At 42.0% G+C, this 16550-nt stretch overlaps 1 protein-coding gene across 2 annotated transcripts in view; it reads right to left on the bottom strand.

The window, feature by feature from the left end:
• The window catches only part of ITGA9 (integrin subunit alpha 9), a 238781-nt gene that overhangs the window by 30040 nt on the left and 192191 nt on the right, over positions 1-16550 (bottom strand). The window contains exon 27 of one of the 2 annotated variants that reach the window (XM_054637200.2): positions 994-1113. The exons of the other annotated variant lie outside the window; for it this stretch is intronic. Coding sequence (XP_054493175.2) covers positions 994-1113 — 120 coding nt within the window. The remainder of the gene's footprint in view (positions 1-993; positions 1114-16550) is intronic. 2 annotated transcript variants of the gene reach the window in all.

Raw genomic sequence — 16550 nt, 5'->3', positions numbered from 1 at the left:
AAAATAAGAATCACATGGCCAGTTTTAGGTTTCTAAATCCATTTTATAGCTTCACAACCAGCAGCAATATGTCCAGCACATTGGGGCTGTGGCCTTCTGTCCCAGCACAGCTGGCTAGTTGAGCCTGCAGCACATATGTTACTAAACAGTGCAAGTCAGGGTCCTGGATTTCTGCCATGGGAATCAAAATAATGATGGACTTGTTCCCATGTGTGCATTTGATATTTACTTCTCCCAAAGAAAGTCCCTAACCTTGACTGTGGTCTTTTGAATTTATGGATTGGTAACAGGGAACTGAAAAATGAAAACACTTGAAGTTCCTTACCCTTCATATTTACCACACCCAGCTGCTGTCAAGTGTTAGCATTAGCCCAGTTTTATACTGTAACAGTGCTTGGGTAAAAGAGCTGCACTTTATCAAAGACGGTATGAAGGCTGTCTTTTAACAGGTCCAGATGCTTCTTGCTCTGTTAACGCATTTTACTGATCTGGAACTCTTTGTCTGAGGGATCTGAAAAATATATTGCTGTATAGTCCTCTCCCAAAGGCATCTATCTCTTGGAAAGTACCAGCTAGTTTTTCCAAGACATGTACTCTTTGCTGGTCAGGCAAAGTTGACCTGATTTTCAGGAAATTCTGTTCAAATCAGTGAACCTCAGTCATCATAAAAACATAGAAATGCAAAGTATCTAAGTGTAATAGAACAGCAGATTTCTATGAGAGACCTTCCATTGTCCTGAAATGGTTATTGGAGGTTTCAACTTTTAATAACCAGGCTCTAAAAAACCCCACTTTTTCACTTCTTCTTTATGTCATTAGTCCTTGCATGTCCCTCACAAAAGCTTGTTTATTAAATTGGTTTTGCTAAGGACTTCTGTAATGGAGTAGACAATTATTCAGCTCCTAAAGAAAATTGATGTTAAATACAAGGATAAATTTATGCTTTTCTTCCCTGGGACTAGGTTTGGTTTTATGCTGCATCTGTTATCTTACCTTCCATAAGAGCACAGCCAGCAACAGGAAGATGAGAATTCCCACCAACAAACTGATGGCAATGATCCATCCGACAACATACCCACGAGGCTCCAGATTGTGCAAGGCCTCAAAGACCACCTACATAGCAATTAGAAAAAAAACTTTTTAGAATTGGAAGTTGTATTGTTTTCTCTTGTACTTATCTTATTAAACATATTGTATGGTGGCCTCACTGATCATATTTCATCTGTCAAACAAACAGGGAATGCAGCCTTAATTTAGTGCTTTCCATCAATTTTTCCCAAAGGATTTAAAGCTTTCAAGTGGATTTAGAGTAGTCATGTGGTGGATCCAAGAATATCAGTCTCCTCTCCAACATAACACCCTGCCAAGCCCCAACACTGAGCTTGTTCAGGTGCTGGGCCATCAAATGTGCACATAGTTTTGCATAAAAAAATCCATCCCTTGGATTGGCAGGGATTGGCATGACACCTTGCATGGCTTGTTTTACTCATCATGTTCTGGCCCTGCCAAACCCCCAGATGCTTCACATGAAATATTCATTATGAACTTCTGTGGGTTAGATTTTCTCAAGTGAATTTCTTCCCGCTTGTTATCAGGGAGATGCTGAGGGTGGCTTTCTAGGTAAACAGACAGTGATTAAGAAACAAAAGGAATAGCCAAGCACCCTGATATACTGTTGAAATGGTTTTGAGGAGGGCAACAGGGATTTGGAGTTTTTAGCTGGGTGAGAGTAGTCATTTCCCAGCTCGGAGCAGAGACAGTCAGAGACAGTCACGTGGGGTTTTTTTCACCTAGGACTTCTCCTGCACAGTGGTTTAAACATTGCCATGGAGCTCTGCCTGCCACCTGCTTGTAAGCCCATTGCTTGCAAGAGAGAAAGAGTTCTGGCTGCCCCATTGACTGAGACTTCCCCAGCTACCAGCACCGAGAGAGACAAGCACAGCCCCTGTGGGTGCCTAGGGGAGTCATTCCTTTCCACCCCCTCCCCAAAGCCACTGCGTGGTGAGATGCTTGAAGCCAGAGCTGCCCTCGCTAGACCTCTTCTCTGTATGGTAGTGCAACATCATGATAAATCCTTGCCTTCCTTCCCAGCATGTACCAGCTCCAATTAGCAACGCCAAAGACTGATCACCACTCGCATGTGTGCCTGACAGAGTAATTTTCCTTTTCCTTTCCCTCTCTCTCACCTGAGCTGCTAGTATCACCACCAGGGAGGTCCCCTTCTTGCATCAGAGTGCCCCTGAAGCCACGACGGAGATACTGAAACTTCTCTGCCTCACCTGAGTCACCATCACCCCCTGTTGTGGTTGTAACTACACCAAAGGGGAAACAGCTTAATGGGCAGAAAAAGTCTGTTATTAGTTTTTTTAAAAATCACTGTTGTTATAAATGATCGAATAGTGAGCCAAAATTATCAAAAATTTAGCAAAGATTTATTAATTTGTCTGCGAGACAGAAGTTCGGTCTTCAAAACCACCATAGCCAAAGAGACAGTGTCGAGCCCGGGATCAGCGCCAGGTGAACATGGATCTGACCTCCCGAGTGTCAGAGTCTCCCCCTGTTCATGCTCGCTGCTTCCTATGGCGAGGTTTTATACAGTTTATTCTGCCCGAGGCAAAGATGACCAAATTTCCTTTGTGTCTCTTCACATGCATCGGTGTTTCTTTCCATGTGCAGAGATGGACAAAAGCTGAGTTCAGGTATGCCATCGATGTCAATCAGCTTCGGACAAGCCATGTATTCAGATGTATCATTTATTGGCGCTGCTGACTATCCTGATAGATGCAATCGGCAGGGCGATAATCGCTCTTGGGTGGCTCCCAACAACTCGGGAAACCAGCTATCATCGTTCTGGAAGCTTCTATTCTTATGTTAAGGCATCAATCGTTATCTTAACTTGTGTCAGGGAACTAGTTGAATCTAAATAAGACAGCTGCTCCCGGCCAGGGTGGTCAAAAGACATGGTTTGGATTTCACATATTTTATACCATACATTAATAGCATGAATTATCCCTATCATATATTACATTGTTGTTGTTTGTTCTGTCTTGTTACATATACATATTTGAGTAATGAACTGTTCTTCCTTTTCCCATATTCTTGCCTCAAAGCTCCAAAATTTTTGAAGTCACAGGAGGGGTAATTTTTGCATTCCAGGAAGATTTCCACATTCCTTGGCAGATATTTGTATTTTAAACCAAAACTGCTTGTTAACTACTTTTTACCCCCCAAAAAACTGGACAACTCATACATCACTACTAAATACAAATCATCCTTGTTATGCTTTACAAGACACATTGTGTGAGAGGCAAGGACACATACAGTCATGGGTTTTTCTGGAAATGCTGAGAGCTGTTCTCTTCTCTCTTTTTCTATAGCATGTATGGCAGGGAAATACAGACAACAAAGAGCCTTTGCACCATCTGTCTCAAAAAGACAATGGGAGCAAATTGCATTATTCATATATACTATCTGAATTTTCAACTTCTTATTTCAATGAAAACTAGTTCCTCAGTAGAAAACTCAAGAACAGCTCTCCTCAGTGAAGGAAATTTCTATGTTAAATTTTGCAATATCCAGCAAATGCAGAGAGGCAGCAGGGGGGCTTTTTAAGATAATTCATTTGCTTTGTCTGGCTTTGTTTTGCAAGACAAAGTAGCTGGTTTTCCTCCCCCCTTCACAAACCACTTTCACCATCTTTGTTTAAAAATGCCAAAACCATTTTGTAGATGTTATAAATGGGTAATGCGATGGTTGGATCTCACAATTAAGAGATGAATATTATGTGTATGTTAAGAGAAATTTTATAGATGCATAGTTATGTTATTTTTGTATGTTCTCCCCATGCACTTGATGATACCATTGGTTGCCTTGGCCACAAAGGCTCACTGCAGGCTCATGGACAGCTTGTTGTCCCCCAGGACCCACAGGTCCTTCTCTGCAGAGATGCTTTCCAGCAGTTTGGCTCCCAGCCTGCACTGGTTATGTTTCTCCAGGCGTAGGACTCTGCAATTGCCGTGGTTGAATTTCAGACCTTTCTTTTCTGCCCATCTCTCCAAACTCTTGAGGTCTTTTTAAAAGGCTTCACAGCCCTCTGAGGTATCAGCCACTACTCCCAACTTTGTGCTGTCAGTGAACTTGCTGCCCCTTCCCCCAAGTCACTGATGAACAAGTTAAACAATACTGGGCCTGCCACCAAATAGCATATGTGAGCTTGCTACCAAGCCCCAGGATTGAATGACAGGGGCTTCTCCCAATCAGGTCTCTTACGAAGCTGCAAGCATTTCACTGGCCAGATCCCGAGGGAGCATGGAGTTCAGACCAATGACAACATACAGACCAGGTCGTTCAAAATGCCCTTTATAAGGAAGGGCTTGGAAAAATAAACTTTCTCTGTGCCACACCAACATCGAGGGTGAGTGTCTCTGTCTCCTTGCCCCTCACCTCCCAAATGTGACTTAACACGTGGTGAACCCCAAAGTGATAGGAACTCAGCAACACAGAGCAAAGGAGACACACAGTGTTATAGCTGGATTTTGGTCTACAAACCAAAACCAGATTAACAAACAGCCTAGAAAAGGAAAGTGGGGTGGGACCTGGATTACAGGATGTCAAAGCCTGGATTGGTGTTTGGAACCAGAGAAATACAGCAGGAAGCTGGAAACATGGCATAAAAGCCAAAATAGTGTAAAAACCAGATTTCCGGTGTAAAACTGGGACTCAATGGTTAGACAGTGGCAAAAAACCCCCTCGGCAGACAGCAGAAAGTGCTATGGGGGTTTAAAAACCTGTTTTGTGGATAAAATCTAAAATAATTCGTGCTTGTGTAAAATATACATGAAATAAGTTGTGCTTGCACAAAAAATCCTTAAAGATATAAAACCACAAGCCACAGCCGGGGAAAAGATTGCTTCACAGATTGCAAAACCACAGATGTCAGCGCGGAGAGAAAGATCTAATTAGAAAACAAAAAGATGTGGCTCCAGGGGGAGATGGGCCCTTTCCCAGGACAGTCCAGAGACACCCAAGTGATGAATACTCGATAAGTATCTACAATCAAGATAGTCAGAGCTGTCAAGGGCGTGCATCCCAATACCAAGTTCCCATATCAGAGATCAGCATTTATTATTCATCACTTCCCAGAAATGGTTTTGTCCAGTCCAGCACAGGGAAACGAGAGACTACATGAATATGTGAAGCGACCAGAAGAATAGGAGAAACTCTGCCCCAGGCGGAAAAAACTATAAAACTAACCCAATGGAGACAACATTCGTGAACAAAGGGGATCTGAAGAGGTGGAGTTTGGATCAGTGTTCAGCCACCGCCGATCCTGGGCTCGATGCTGTCCCTTTGATTGTGGCTATTGGAGACTGAATCTTGGTCGCAAAATAAAAACCTATTTTTTGATTATTAATTCAGCTTTATCATTTATTACCTATAACAAAGACCATGGGAGCTTGGATGCTGGGACCAGAAATCTCCATGATGAAGGTACTGATTTTCTTCTTTCAAAAAAGAGGGATTGTTTCCCTGGGGAGTGGGGCAATACTGGCAGATGCTGGCATTATCCAGGGAGTCGGCAGAACGGATTGCAAAATCCAGCCATGTGGAGAGATGGCGACCATCATAATCTCAGCAGGCTACACAGCCCTGGCAGCTCTGAAACACCTGTTGTAATCACTCTGCAGCCACTTGAGGACCTTATATTGTGGGACCTGGCAAGCACACCACGCTGCCCTGCTCCGGGGGACCAGACTGTGGGGCATCCGCTCCAACCCCTTCTGGGACCAGGAGAAACTCAACAACCATTACTCTGTGCCACGTGGTCAATGGGATCAATCCCACACCCTCCTCAACTGACCCAGCAGCACTCCCCATCCACCCAATATCATGGGGTGGGGTGGGGCAGGGCGGGGTGGGGCCCCGCACCTAAACCAGCCTCTAAGGGACACAGCCAAGCCTCTGTGGAGCCTGGCTGCACCTCCAGGGGGAGCAGCCCTACCACCGAGCCTGCTTCCAAAGAGCTGCAGAACTCAGAAGCAGAGCCTGGGAAAAACCCTTGCAAAGGTCCTGCTTGCAAAAAGGCAATGCAGGGAGACAGGAAGGGGTGTGGTACCGGAGGGACAGAGAGGGTCGAGTCTGCCTGAAGAGATGGAGTCAGACTCACGGGTTAAATGCCTCACAGCAGCTGAAATCAAGACCCACTGTCATCCAGCCAAGTGAGAAGCCAGCAGCTGCTTGCAAATGGATGATAAAGAGACAAACAGACACTAAGTTTCCTTCCCTACAAAGCATTGCAACCACGTTACCCCTTAATAAATCAAGGTTTTAATTTCCCAGAAATTCTAATAGCCTGAAAACATTTGCAAAGGGCAAAGAGTTCATAATACAGTATTTGTTGATTTTGTTTGCAATTGCTAAAGCTAAAGTTAATAAGCCCATGATCAGTAAAGTGTTATCTTTCTGTGTTAGACTATTACTGCTGTGCATCAGGAAAGCATTGTGTGTGTATTGTTATGTATTTTTTAAATACTCCTACTAATTATTGTCACAATATTTCAAGGAGGATGGGTAAGATCCAGGGTATGTCCACTGAGATATTCATGTTAAAAACTTTTTGTTTTATTTCGTACTGGACATTAATACAAACTTGTTTCTAAAATGTAGAATTCAGGAAACCTCTCCCAACCAAGTCATTGGCCTAATCAACTATGAATCTGGCTAGTAAAGATTCTGTGCAAAAAAGCTAAACCTTTTTCTTTTCAGACAGGCATAGAGGCTTCGTTCGGAAGTAGCCCTCCAAGTTCGCTCATAGTGAAAAAGAGACCTTGCAGCAACCCTCTACCTTATTAATGCTGTTAAAAATTGCATGCTTTATTTCTATTTCTACTTATTATAGAAATAAAAAAGGGAAGAAGGATTGGGATGAAGATACACCCCCCCTTTTTGAGTTTTAAGTGGTGTCACGTTCTTATGTTTTATAATAAGTCATGTAACACTACAATATTCCTATGAAATACAAGGTAAAGGACATTGGGCAGAATTCTGATGTCTCTTCAACAGAACAATGGAGCACAAATGACCACCTACCTCATGGACAGTCAATATAAGGACTTGAATTGTTTATGAAGTAGTTTCCTGTTTACAAACTGTTTTTCTATTTACAGATTGTTTTCTGGGTTTTGGGTTCTTCAAGAGATAAATGGGTTACAGGTTGTTTTTAATAGCTGTGTTTTTCTATAAGGGTTAAATGAGTTAAAGGTTGAATGGTTTTAGTTTTTTAGAAGTTGTAACATATAAGCATTGTGCCTGTGGCCTGAGTTCTCCATCAACAGATCCTGAACATAAATGCTGCAGTTTCCATGCAAATTTGGCCCATGCTGTCTTCTGTTGTCCCGTTTGCAAAGGGCCTTTGCAGATGGGTAACAGAAAACAAGTTACGAACTTTATTAAAAAAGGAAAGGTGAGATATTACCGAAAAGCATATGTGAGCTTCCCAATCAGGTCTCTTATGAAGTTGCAAGCATTTCACTGGCCAGATCCCGAGGGAGTGTGGAGCTCAGACCAACGAGAACATACAGACCAGGTCTTTCAAAATGCCCTTTATAAGGAAGGGCTTGGAGAAATAAACTTCCTCTGTGCCACACCAACATCGGGGGTGAGTGCCTCTGTCTCCTTTCCCCTCACCCCACACACATGACCTAACATGGGCCCAGTACTGAACCTTGGCAGACACCACTAGTGACAGGCCTCCAACTAGATGTTGTGCCACTATAATACTCTGGTATCTGCTGTTCAACCAGTTCTCAATCCACCTCACTAGCCATTAATCCAGTCCATACTTTCTGACTTTGCATATGAGACTATTGTGAGAAGCAGTGTCAAAAGCCTTGTTGCAATAGAGGTAGACAATACACACTGCTCTCCCCTCATCCATCCAGGTAGCTGTCTCATCATAGAAGACCATCATAGAAGACCATGGTTGGTCAATCATGGTTTGCCTTTAGTGAATCCATGTTGACTACTCCTGACCCCTTTCTTGTCTTCCATGTGGATAGAGATGGCCTCCAGAATGAGACACTGCATTACCTTTCCCTTTCCAGAGACTGAGTTACGCTGATTGGCTGGTAGTTCCCTGGATCCTCCTTGGTGTTTTTGAAGACCAGGGTGATATTTCTCAGGCACCTCTCCTGATCACCATGACCTCTCAAAGATGACCATGAGTGGTCTTGCTTTGGTGTCATGATAACAAGACTTGAAAACATAGCAAATAGACATGAACTAAGCGCTACATATTTAGCATTATCCAAACATATTCCCATAACTAGTATTATTATTCAATAACAATATTGAAAATAGTTCTCAAACATGGACCAGTTCTTCAACCAAGAAAAAATAATTTTTCATTTTAGATAATAGCACAAAGCCTTTGTCAGACTTTTAAACATATTTTGCTGAACATAGAGCCTCTTAAGCAGCAGACTGTCCCTCACACCCAGTGTAAGGGAAATACCAAATAGGGATCAAACACAGATCTTCTGCCTTCCTTGTTGCTGGGGTTTAAGATTCTCTCAAAGAATTTTTCCCCATATATGTTACTAGGAGACAATAATGACCAGGTACTTAAGAGAGAGAAAAGTGGCCACAGCTCAGGGAAGGGGTCCAGCTGGCTACTCTCCCTTTTTACCTAGAGGTTTCTCTGGGAAGGGCAGAGATACTGCAAGAATTTGGATGGGAAAAGAAAGGGCTGAGGCAGCTGCTAGCTCTCTCTCTCTCTCTCGGCTTCAGAGAAGGACGGTTGAGCTGGAGGGAATTCACTGCCACCACTGGAGCCTAGCCCACTCCTGCTTCTTCTGCTGTGGGGTCAGCCTCTGCTCATGAGTTCCCGCTGAACTGGGAACCTTATTTACATCCTACCTCACTGAAAAAGGACTTTCACCATCCACTCAGGTCCTTCAAGGGAAACCCCAGGATCCCTAAACCCCCTCCTCCACCAAGGAAGCCTCTCCTGGCCATGTTCAGGAGCCCTGTTCAGGAGTCCAGCGGCCACTGCCCAGCCCCCACTGTTTTTTGCCACTGCTCCGAGGTTTATTTGCTACACTGTAACTCACACCCCTGCCCTGCAGGGAGGCCCTGCAGTTCCAGCTACAACTGTTGAGCTTCTGATACATCTCATCTACCACCCCGGGACTTTGCTCATCCCTGCCTTCCCAGCTTGCCACTCTGAGGTTCCTGCTACAGCTCCTTTTGCTATCCAGAGGGGGCAGAGGGATCGGCTGAGTGAGTTTGCAATGGAAGCCCCCTTTCCATCCCTTTCTGCCGGCTGCGTCCGCCATTACCGTGTGGAGAGAGGCGGCGCCACAGCGCCCCCTGCAGCTGCAGGGGAATCATCGCACCTGCCCTGCCTGGCTGGGAGCCAACAGCGCCCCTGCCGGCTGTGACCGTAACTGCACCAAAGGGGAAATGGCTTAAAGAGAGGCAAGAGACTATTTACTGGGATTTTTGTTCACGTTTGTTGTTGTTAACATTGTTGTTGATATTCGCCTTGTTATGCATACACACCTTAGTAAAGACCTGTTATTCTTTATCTTGTATCTTTGCCTGAAAGCCCTTTAATTTTAAAGTTATAATAATTTGGAGGGAAGGGGGTCATATTTTCCATTCCAAGGGAGGTTCCTGCTTTCCTTAGCCAAGACGCTTGTATTTCTAAGCAGCTTGGAAAGATGATCTGATGTGGCAGTCCAATTTTCACAGATGCTAAGGTTAGCATCCATCTTACAGACACAGGTCTTATGACTACCTCTTAGATAACAAGACATTAATTTTATTTTCCTTTCTGCCTCTAAAAAACCCAATCTCTTTACATTTCAAGTATTGCCAACTTTACTTAAGAGACCTTTAAAGTAGTCTCTGGTGTCTTCTTTCCACTACTCAGCAAGCAAATGTTAACATATCACAACCTCCAGCACAATAGACCTATATGCACTTCATCCTGCCAAAAGAGAGAACCAGAAAAAGCTGCAGAGATGAAATAATATGTTATCTCTATAGCGAGAGCTTCACATTTCAGGTCTGAAGCACACTGGCTAGAAGACCCTGGTTGTAGCTTTTGCAGTCACAGCTTGAGCTAATAGGGTAGAGCAGCAGCTTCTTATCTGTCTGGTTTCTTCTAGCAGTCTGGAATCAACACACATGCATAAAAAACCCCATTCAATGCTCTGTAGTTTGGAAAGGAGCACGGATGTTGTGCATGTTAATGTCCCTAGCCATCTCAAGTCCTCAAAATCTGCCTGCATAAATACACAGCAACTGCAATGAGTTCTGGTGAAGAAGGTACCGACAACAAAAAACCCAAGCCAAACCCAAACTGAATCAGGCTAAGCAGTCAGAGTATATTGTGTATCTGGAGTATCAGGAAGAAGACAGTACAGTCAGTGACAGGATGCCAGGGAAGCAAGCCATCCCTGGGGGGAAGGTTGGAGGCAGAGGGTAATTGGTACTAAAGAGAAGTACACCATCTGCCACCTGCTGCTGGACCCACTGGCCATTGCACAGTCTCTAAAAGCTGTTCTTGGGCAAACCTTGAATTCCCTGTCCTTTCCATCCCAGCAGCACAGCCTCTACAGGGTGGGTAACAGTTTGGGAGCACAAAGCAACCTCCATCTCAGCACAATTCCCACAGCTCTGACCTATAGAGAAGACAGAAGTGATAAGAGTATGGTGATGATGCTGAGGATAACGAGCGTGATGTTGGCAAAATATCCCAAAGGGTGCAGTAGGGGCAGCAGGTGGTTCACAGAAAGCACATATAACAGTTAAAAAATACAGAGTGGATTAGATGTTTGTTTTCAGATTCCAATAAAATGCCAGGGAAAAAACATGAAAAACATCACTGTCTTGACATATGAGGATTTTTAGTTTCATATTTATCTTTTCCATTTTGCACTGTACATGCAGGATTTGAAAGTGGGGAAGCCCAGGAGGCAGTGCAGCTTGCCATTTAGTTTTATGTAGCTCACACCTCAATCAGGTTTTACGCAGTGTAACTGCCCTTCTGGAAAATAACTGAGATTTCCACCCAACCACTGATTTTTGCAATGCCAAACACAGATGTACAAGAGCACCTACCAGTTCATCTTCTACCTGTGCCAACACTTGCTATATCCTAATAGCTATTTCTTGGTTAACAAATTATGAAGAAACAGAACTTTTGTTTTTAAGAAGTTTTAGAACACCTTATTTCAGTAAAGCATGTAAGCAAGAAGTTAACTGAGTAGGAATTTTTGAAAGTAATTAAAGTTCATACTCTGTCAAAGCCCTTTTTGGAAGAGGAACAGACTCTGCACTGGTACTCAGAAAGAAAAGAACATACTTCAGCAAAAGCTGATTTAAAATGCAAATTGAGAAATTTTCTTTTTGGTCATATATATTAAATAAATTTTAGGCACCTGCCTCATGAGCCACAGCACCATGGGAGGCATGGTGCTTATAAAAAAGTGCTACTCTATTTCTGTATTATCACCTAGATTATTTGTTTTTTCAAACCACACTGCATTGCTGTTTGACTTTTCCATTCAAGTACTGTTATGCTTGGGGGGAGTTCACCAGTAAAGACACGATTCTCCTTTATGTCTGTAGATATATGCATATACATCCCTTCTACATTGTTCCTAGGTTACAATATAAAGATGTATTCTATCCCCATCTTCAAGAGCTGCTGAAGAAGCCAGGAGGGGCATCGTTTTTCCTTGTCTCCTGTTAATGAGCCCATCAATGTCTTGCCTCATGACTCAGGGATAACTCCCTCTGGGAGCCATTTCTGTTTAATGGGTAATCAAGGACCCACCCCATGACTCAGAGCGATATTAGCCCATTGTGAGATGCTCTGCCCAGGGGGGAGGAGCTAAGCATCCCCACCTGGATAAAACCTGGGTTTTGGGACACAACTAGCAGCCCTTACCCACTGGTTTCCAGAGGACAAGAGCTACCAGATCTTTTCTACAGGATCACCACTTCAACAAGACCATTTCATCTGGATTGCTACCACCACCCTAACTAGCAGGGTGTCAGGTTGTATTATGACTCTATCAGTAGTTTTTTTTCTTTTGCATTATTGCATGCATTTCGGATTTTTTTTTCCCTTTTCCTAATAAATTGTATTTCTGACTTGGAGTCTCTCACTGGTTTTGCTTTCAAACCAGAACATATTTATTTATTTACATATACTAAGAAAAGCAGTATTTTCTTAAAAAATACAAACCTGAAGTTTTCTTGCAACCTGCTTGTCTCTATCCCTGGGAAATTAACTGTAATTGATTGTTATTGTGTATTCTATTCCTTTACTCAAGTGTATGTTTCTACCTGAGAGACTGCAGCATAAAGACAAGAAAATCTATAAAATGAATATTATAGCAGCAAATGGAAAGATAAAATAAAATGAATACCTTAACATGACAAAAACAATATGGCAGCAAATAATTTGCTGGCAAGGAGGCTGCAAAGCTGCTGGAGAATGCTCCAGCAAGATATTAAAAAGGTAAACTGGGGAGATCTGATGCCTTAAAATGCTGAATATTTCTAAAAAATGAGAGGTTGCTGGTGGATTGCTCAGTGGAAGATGTATTCCCACATGCATTAAAAAAAAACAACTGGAACATCATGGACACTGTCCAGTACCACAAGCTGCTTCAACACAGACATGGAGAACAGGCCAAAGTCAGGAGTCCTCAATGCTGCAGGCAGACAGCTAAAGCTTAGGTTCATGAATACACATTTAAATCTCCTTGCACAGAATATGCATATAAAGACAGCTTCCAAGTCTTCATAACCATAAACTGACTTTTTGTAAGTTTTATTTTCGCTGTTGTTTTTCTCCAAAATATATTATCATTGGAAACATAAACATACCTAACTTCTGAGCAGAAAAAAACCCATGGAGGACAACCACTTGACTGTGATGCATTGTCTTGGTTTAAGACAATTTAAAGGGAACACTCTACAATGAGTTCTTTCACTTAGCGTTAATCCCTTTCCACCAATAAGTAGAAACCGAACACTAGTAGATATAAGTGAAAAACAGCAGTTTACTAGCAAGCAAAACAGTAACAGGCAAAAAAATAACAGTAAACAATCACTAGATACAAAATTGCTATTTCTCACAGATGCCCACCAGAGACAAAGAGAAACGTGAATCTGCAGAGTGACGCATCCTAAGATGCCGCCCGCCATAGCTGAGTGTATGGTTCTAAAGACAAAGGGAAAATGGCAGCAAACCCTCCCATGAAGGTAGGAGCTTTTGAAGCAGTACTAGTGGCAGATAGAAATTGTCAGGGTGTGTGGGATCAGTGTTCCCAATTGTTGCCACCTCCTGACACCTGCTGGACTATGCCAGTTTTGGTGTTGCTGCCTGAGGTCCCTACTCCAACAGAAGAGGAAAGGAAGAATAGACTTTCAGCACTGATGAGCGGTACACTGGCACCAGACCAGCTCCGGCTTAGTTCTGTCCACAGGTGTTGCAAAATAACAGTAAACTCTGAAACACTCTGAAACAGTTTCTGATTGCAAAATGCTGATTCTCCACTTGGTACTGTTGCAAGTAGAGACAAGAAAAGGCCAAGAGGCAAGCCAAACAGGGAGAGGAAGAGACCCCCGAATGTCCCAATTTTTAAAAAGCCCAGGGCACCACCTCCCCATTCTGTTTTCTCGTGCAGGGGTCTTAAAGAGACAGTAACAATTTTGAGCATAAATAGATAGGGGATACAGTAACGTTTTGGGTTACCTGGGATATGCATTAAACCTAGAGTGACTGAACTGGAAATAAAAGAACAGTGAACTCTATCCAGAAGGCACAAATGGTTCAGAGGGTTGATGGAGCATACCTGTACTTAGCAGATAGTACCAGACAGCAGCCTTAAACTTTACAGGTTGCTGTGTTGCAGGACCTGCATACATTTTATCTGGGGTTGCCTTTTCATGCAGTCAGCTTTGCATTCCCTCACTTTCAATACAGGAAGACTCAGAGGCATTTGGATAGTTTTGTTGTAGTAAAATCCAGTTAATCTTTCCTTCCTTCCAAAGGCTGTCCTTTTGCTCTCTAAGAGCACTCCTCCTCTTCCTGCACACAAGCAGCGAGCAGAAAATGTGGACTCTTCAATCTGGTATTTGACTACTGCGTTCTCTTGGAGCTTATTGTTGGTTTTGCTCATAGACCAAGAAGAAGAGAACCAAACCTTCATGGAAACTCATATGATGAAGAAAATAAAGTATGCCTCCTGAAAATATGACACCAGTTTCAGACAATATGCTAGTACCACTGTCATCACAGAGCCAAATCCAAACTCAGATCACCTTCTTCATGTGATTTGTCTAATATAAGAGCTTGAGCAGCCTATTGTAACCAGAACCAAAAATACATAATTAAAAATCACATAAAATCATATCCAAATCCAGAGAAATTATTTCTGAGAATTGCACAAATGCATATTTTTTAAAATAATGGGTTAATTTTAAAGACAGCCTGCTACCCAACTTAGAGATACTCACTCACACTCACTGTTGAAGTTTCTGACAGAGTTGGTGTTTATATGGGTGGTCCACTGATATTTCTTATACTACCATAAAAATATCCGCCTTCCTTTTCTGTTTGTCTTCTGTCTCAATTTGTCTTTACAGAGAATTTGCACTCTCATACTATACACTATAATGTAATAGCGCCAATTGAAATAATGGTACCTGGTCTTAGAAACCAATTAGATGTTAATAATGATAATAAATTGACTTATAATAAGCCCACATTTAGCCTTAGAAAGCAAAAAGCCTTTTCAACCTTAGCATGATAAAGTGTCTAACAAATGTTAGGGAACACTGTCATAAACAGTCTCATAGGAAGTCCATGCACAACTATACAAAAGGAGCTGCTATCCAAATGGATACTGTACAGCAGTCTCTGTTCAATGAAGAGTGAAAAATGATCTTTAAAAAGGAAAAGAGGAGGTTGAACGATGACATTTTCTTTCTCCAGTCTCTATTTCCAGCTAAATAGTTGTGGCTTGCAACTGTTTAGCTGGAAATAGAGACTGGAGAAAGAAACAACTACTCTTCCCTTCTGCATTTCACAAGAAGAGAACACAGAAAAATTAATACCTTGAGCCAAGCCATATCCTAAATTTGTGCCTGAACATGACCCTGTGCAAAACATACAGAAATACTGAAGCTGGCATATGGAAATACCATAAAGTAGAGAAGAATTGGCACTCATATGAGAAAATACTTGAAACTACAGATTAATGTTACATGGCTACAGCATTTCAAGCATGCTCTTTTACAGCTAGGTCTTCCCAGGAATTGGAAGCAAGCTCTTGTTTGAAGTTTAAGATAGCTTCCCAATACATACACAGTGAGCTTCACAATGCGACTCAAGGCCTGATGAAAGGCTTTCTGAGAATAGAAAAGGACAATTTCTTTTTTTGCCTAATTTTCTTTTTTTTCCTCTAAGCATTAGATAACAATGAAATACAGCAGAGCCAGCATTTCTAGAAAAAAAGCATTCTAAATTTTGAACTTTAAAAAATAGCAATCTGACACATTTTACAGTGTGCCTATCATTCTTAGATATTCTAAAACCTTTAACAGTTGAAAATATTTGTCATAGAGATACTGGGTTCTTTCATTTCCATTGAGACATGGGTATCACAGTCAGGCGATACTTCAGTCATATTATAAATGGGTAATGCAATGGTTGGCTCTCACAATTAAGAGATTAATATTATGTGTATGTTTAGAGAAGTTTTATATATACATAGTTATGTTATTTTTATATGTTCTCCCCATAATTTTCTTTCCCTTCTCCCTTATATTGATGTCACTAGTCTGGGCATTTAGGGAAGGGCAACCTTGTTACCAGGAGGCACAGCATGGCAACACCTGACCATCAATCAAGTTGTAAGAAAGTGATCTCCACCAATGGATGGCAGAGAAGGAGTTGACTGACAAGACTTTGGGAGGGGCCAAGAGTATAAAAGGCAGAGCATTCATTTTGTAAACAAGTGCATAGCGGCTGGTCACATAGACTCTCAGAGCTGTAAAATTTTTCCTTATTCAGTACTTTGTTTTATTTTTGTTAAGGTTTAATAAAACTTTGAAAATTTAAAAATGAGTGTTGTTTCTCAAAAGTCATTAATGAAATTTTGCCATACAATTGCAAGATGAGTTCTGTGCAAGCTGCAGAACTCAGAAGAGGCCAAGCGATGTATTAACACTCAGGATTGCAGGCCACTTACAAGGCACATTCACGGCAATGGCTATGTTTTTCATTTTAACTTCCAAGCCTATTGGATAGAATGGTAGAGAAACCTGACAAAGAAAAGAAAACAGAACGGAAAAAAAGAAGATTGTGTCATATAAAATAACTCCTTTTTCTGACAGGTCTAATGAAATAGAAATTCAAGACTACAGTTACAGACATGATTGTTGAGGGATACCTCTGGTGCAAATAGCTGAGTTTGCAAACTGCAGATTGAGATGCTGATTGAAATGCAGACTGAGCCCTTCGT

Source organism: Agelaius phoeniceus, chromosome 1 (assembly GCF_051311805.1).
Source record: "Agelaius phoeniceus isolate bAgePho1 chromosome 1, bAgePho1.hap1, whole genome shotgun sequence".
In the NCBI taxonomy this organism is placed as follows: Eukaryota; Metazoa; Chordata; class Aves; order Passeriformes; family Icteridae; genus Agelaius; species Agelaius phoeniceus.
This window is presented reverse-complemented; position numbering and strand designations above follow the sequence as displayed.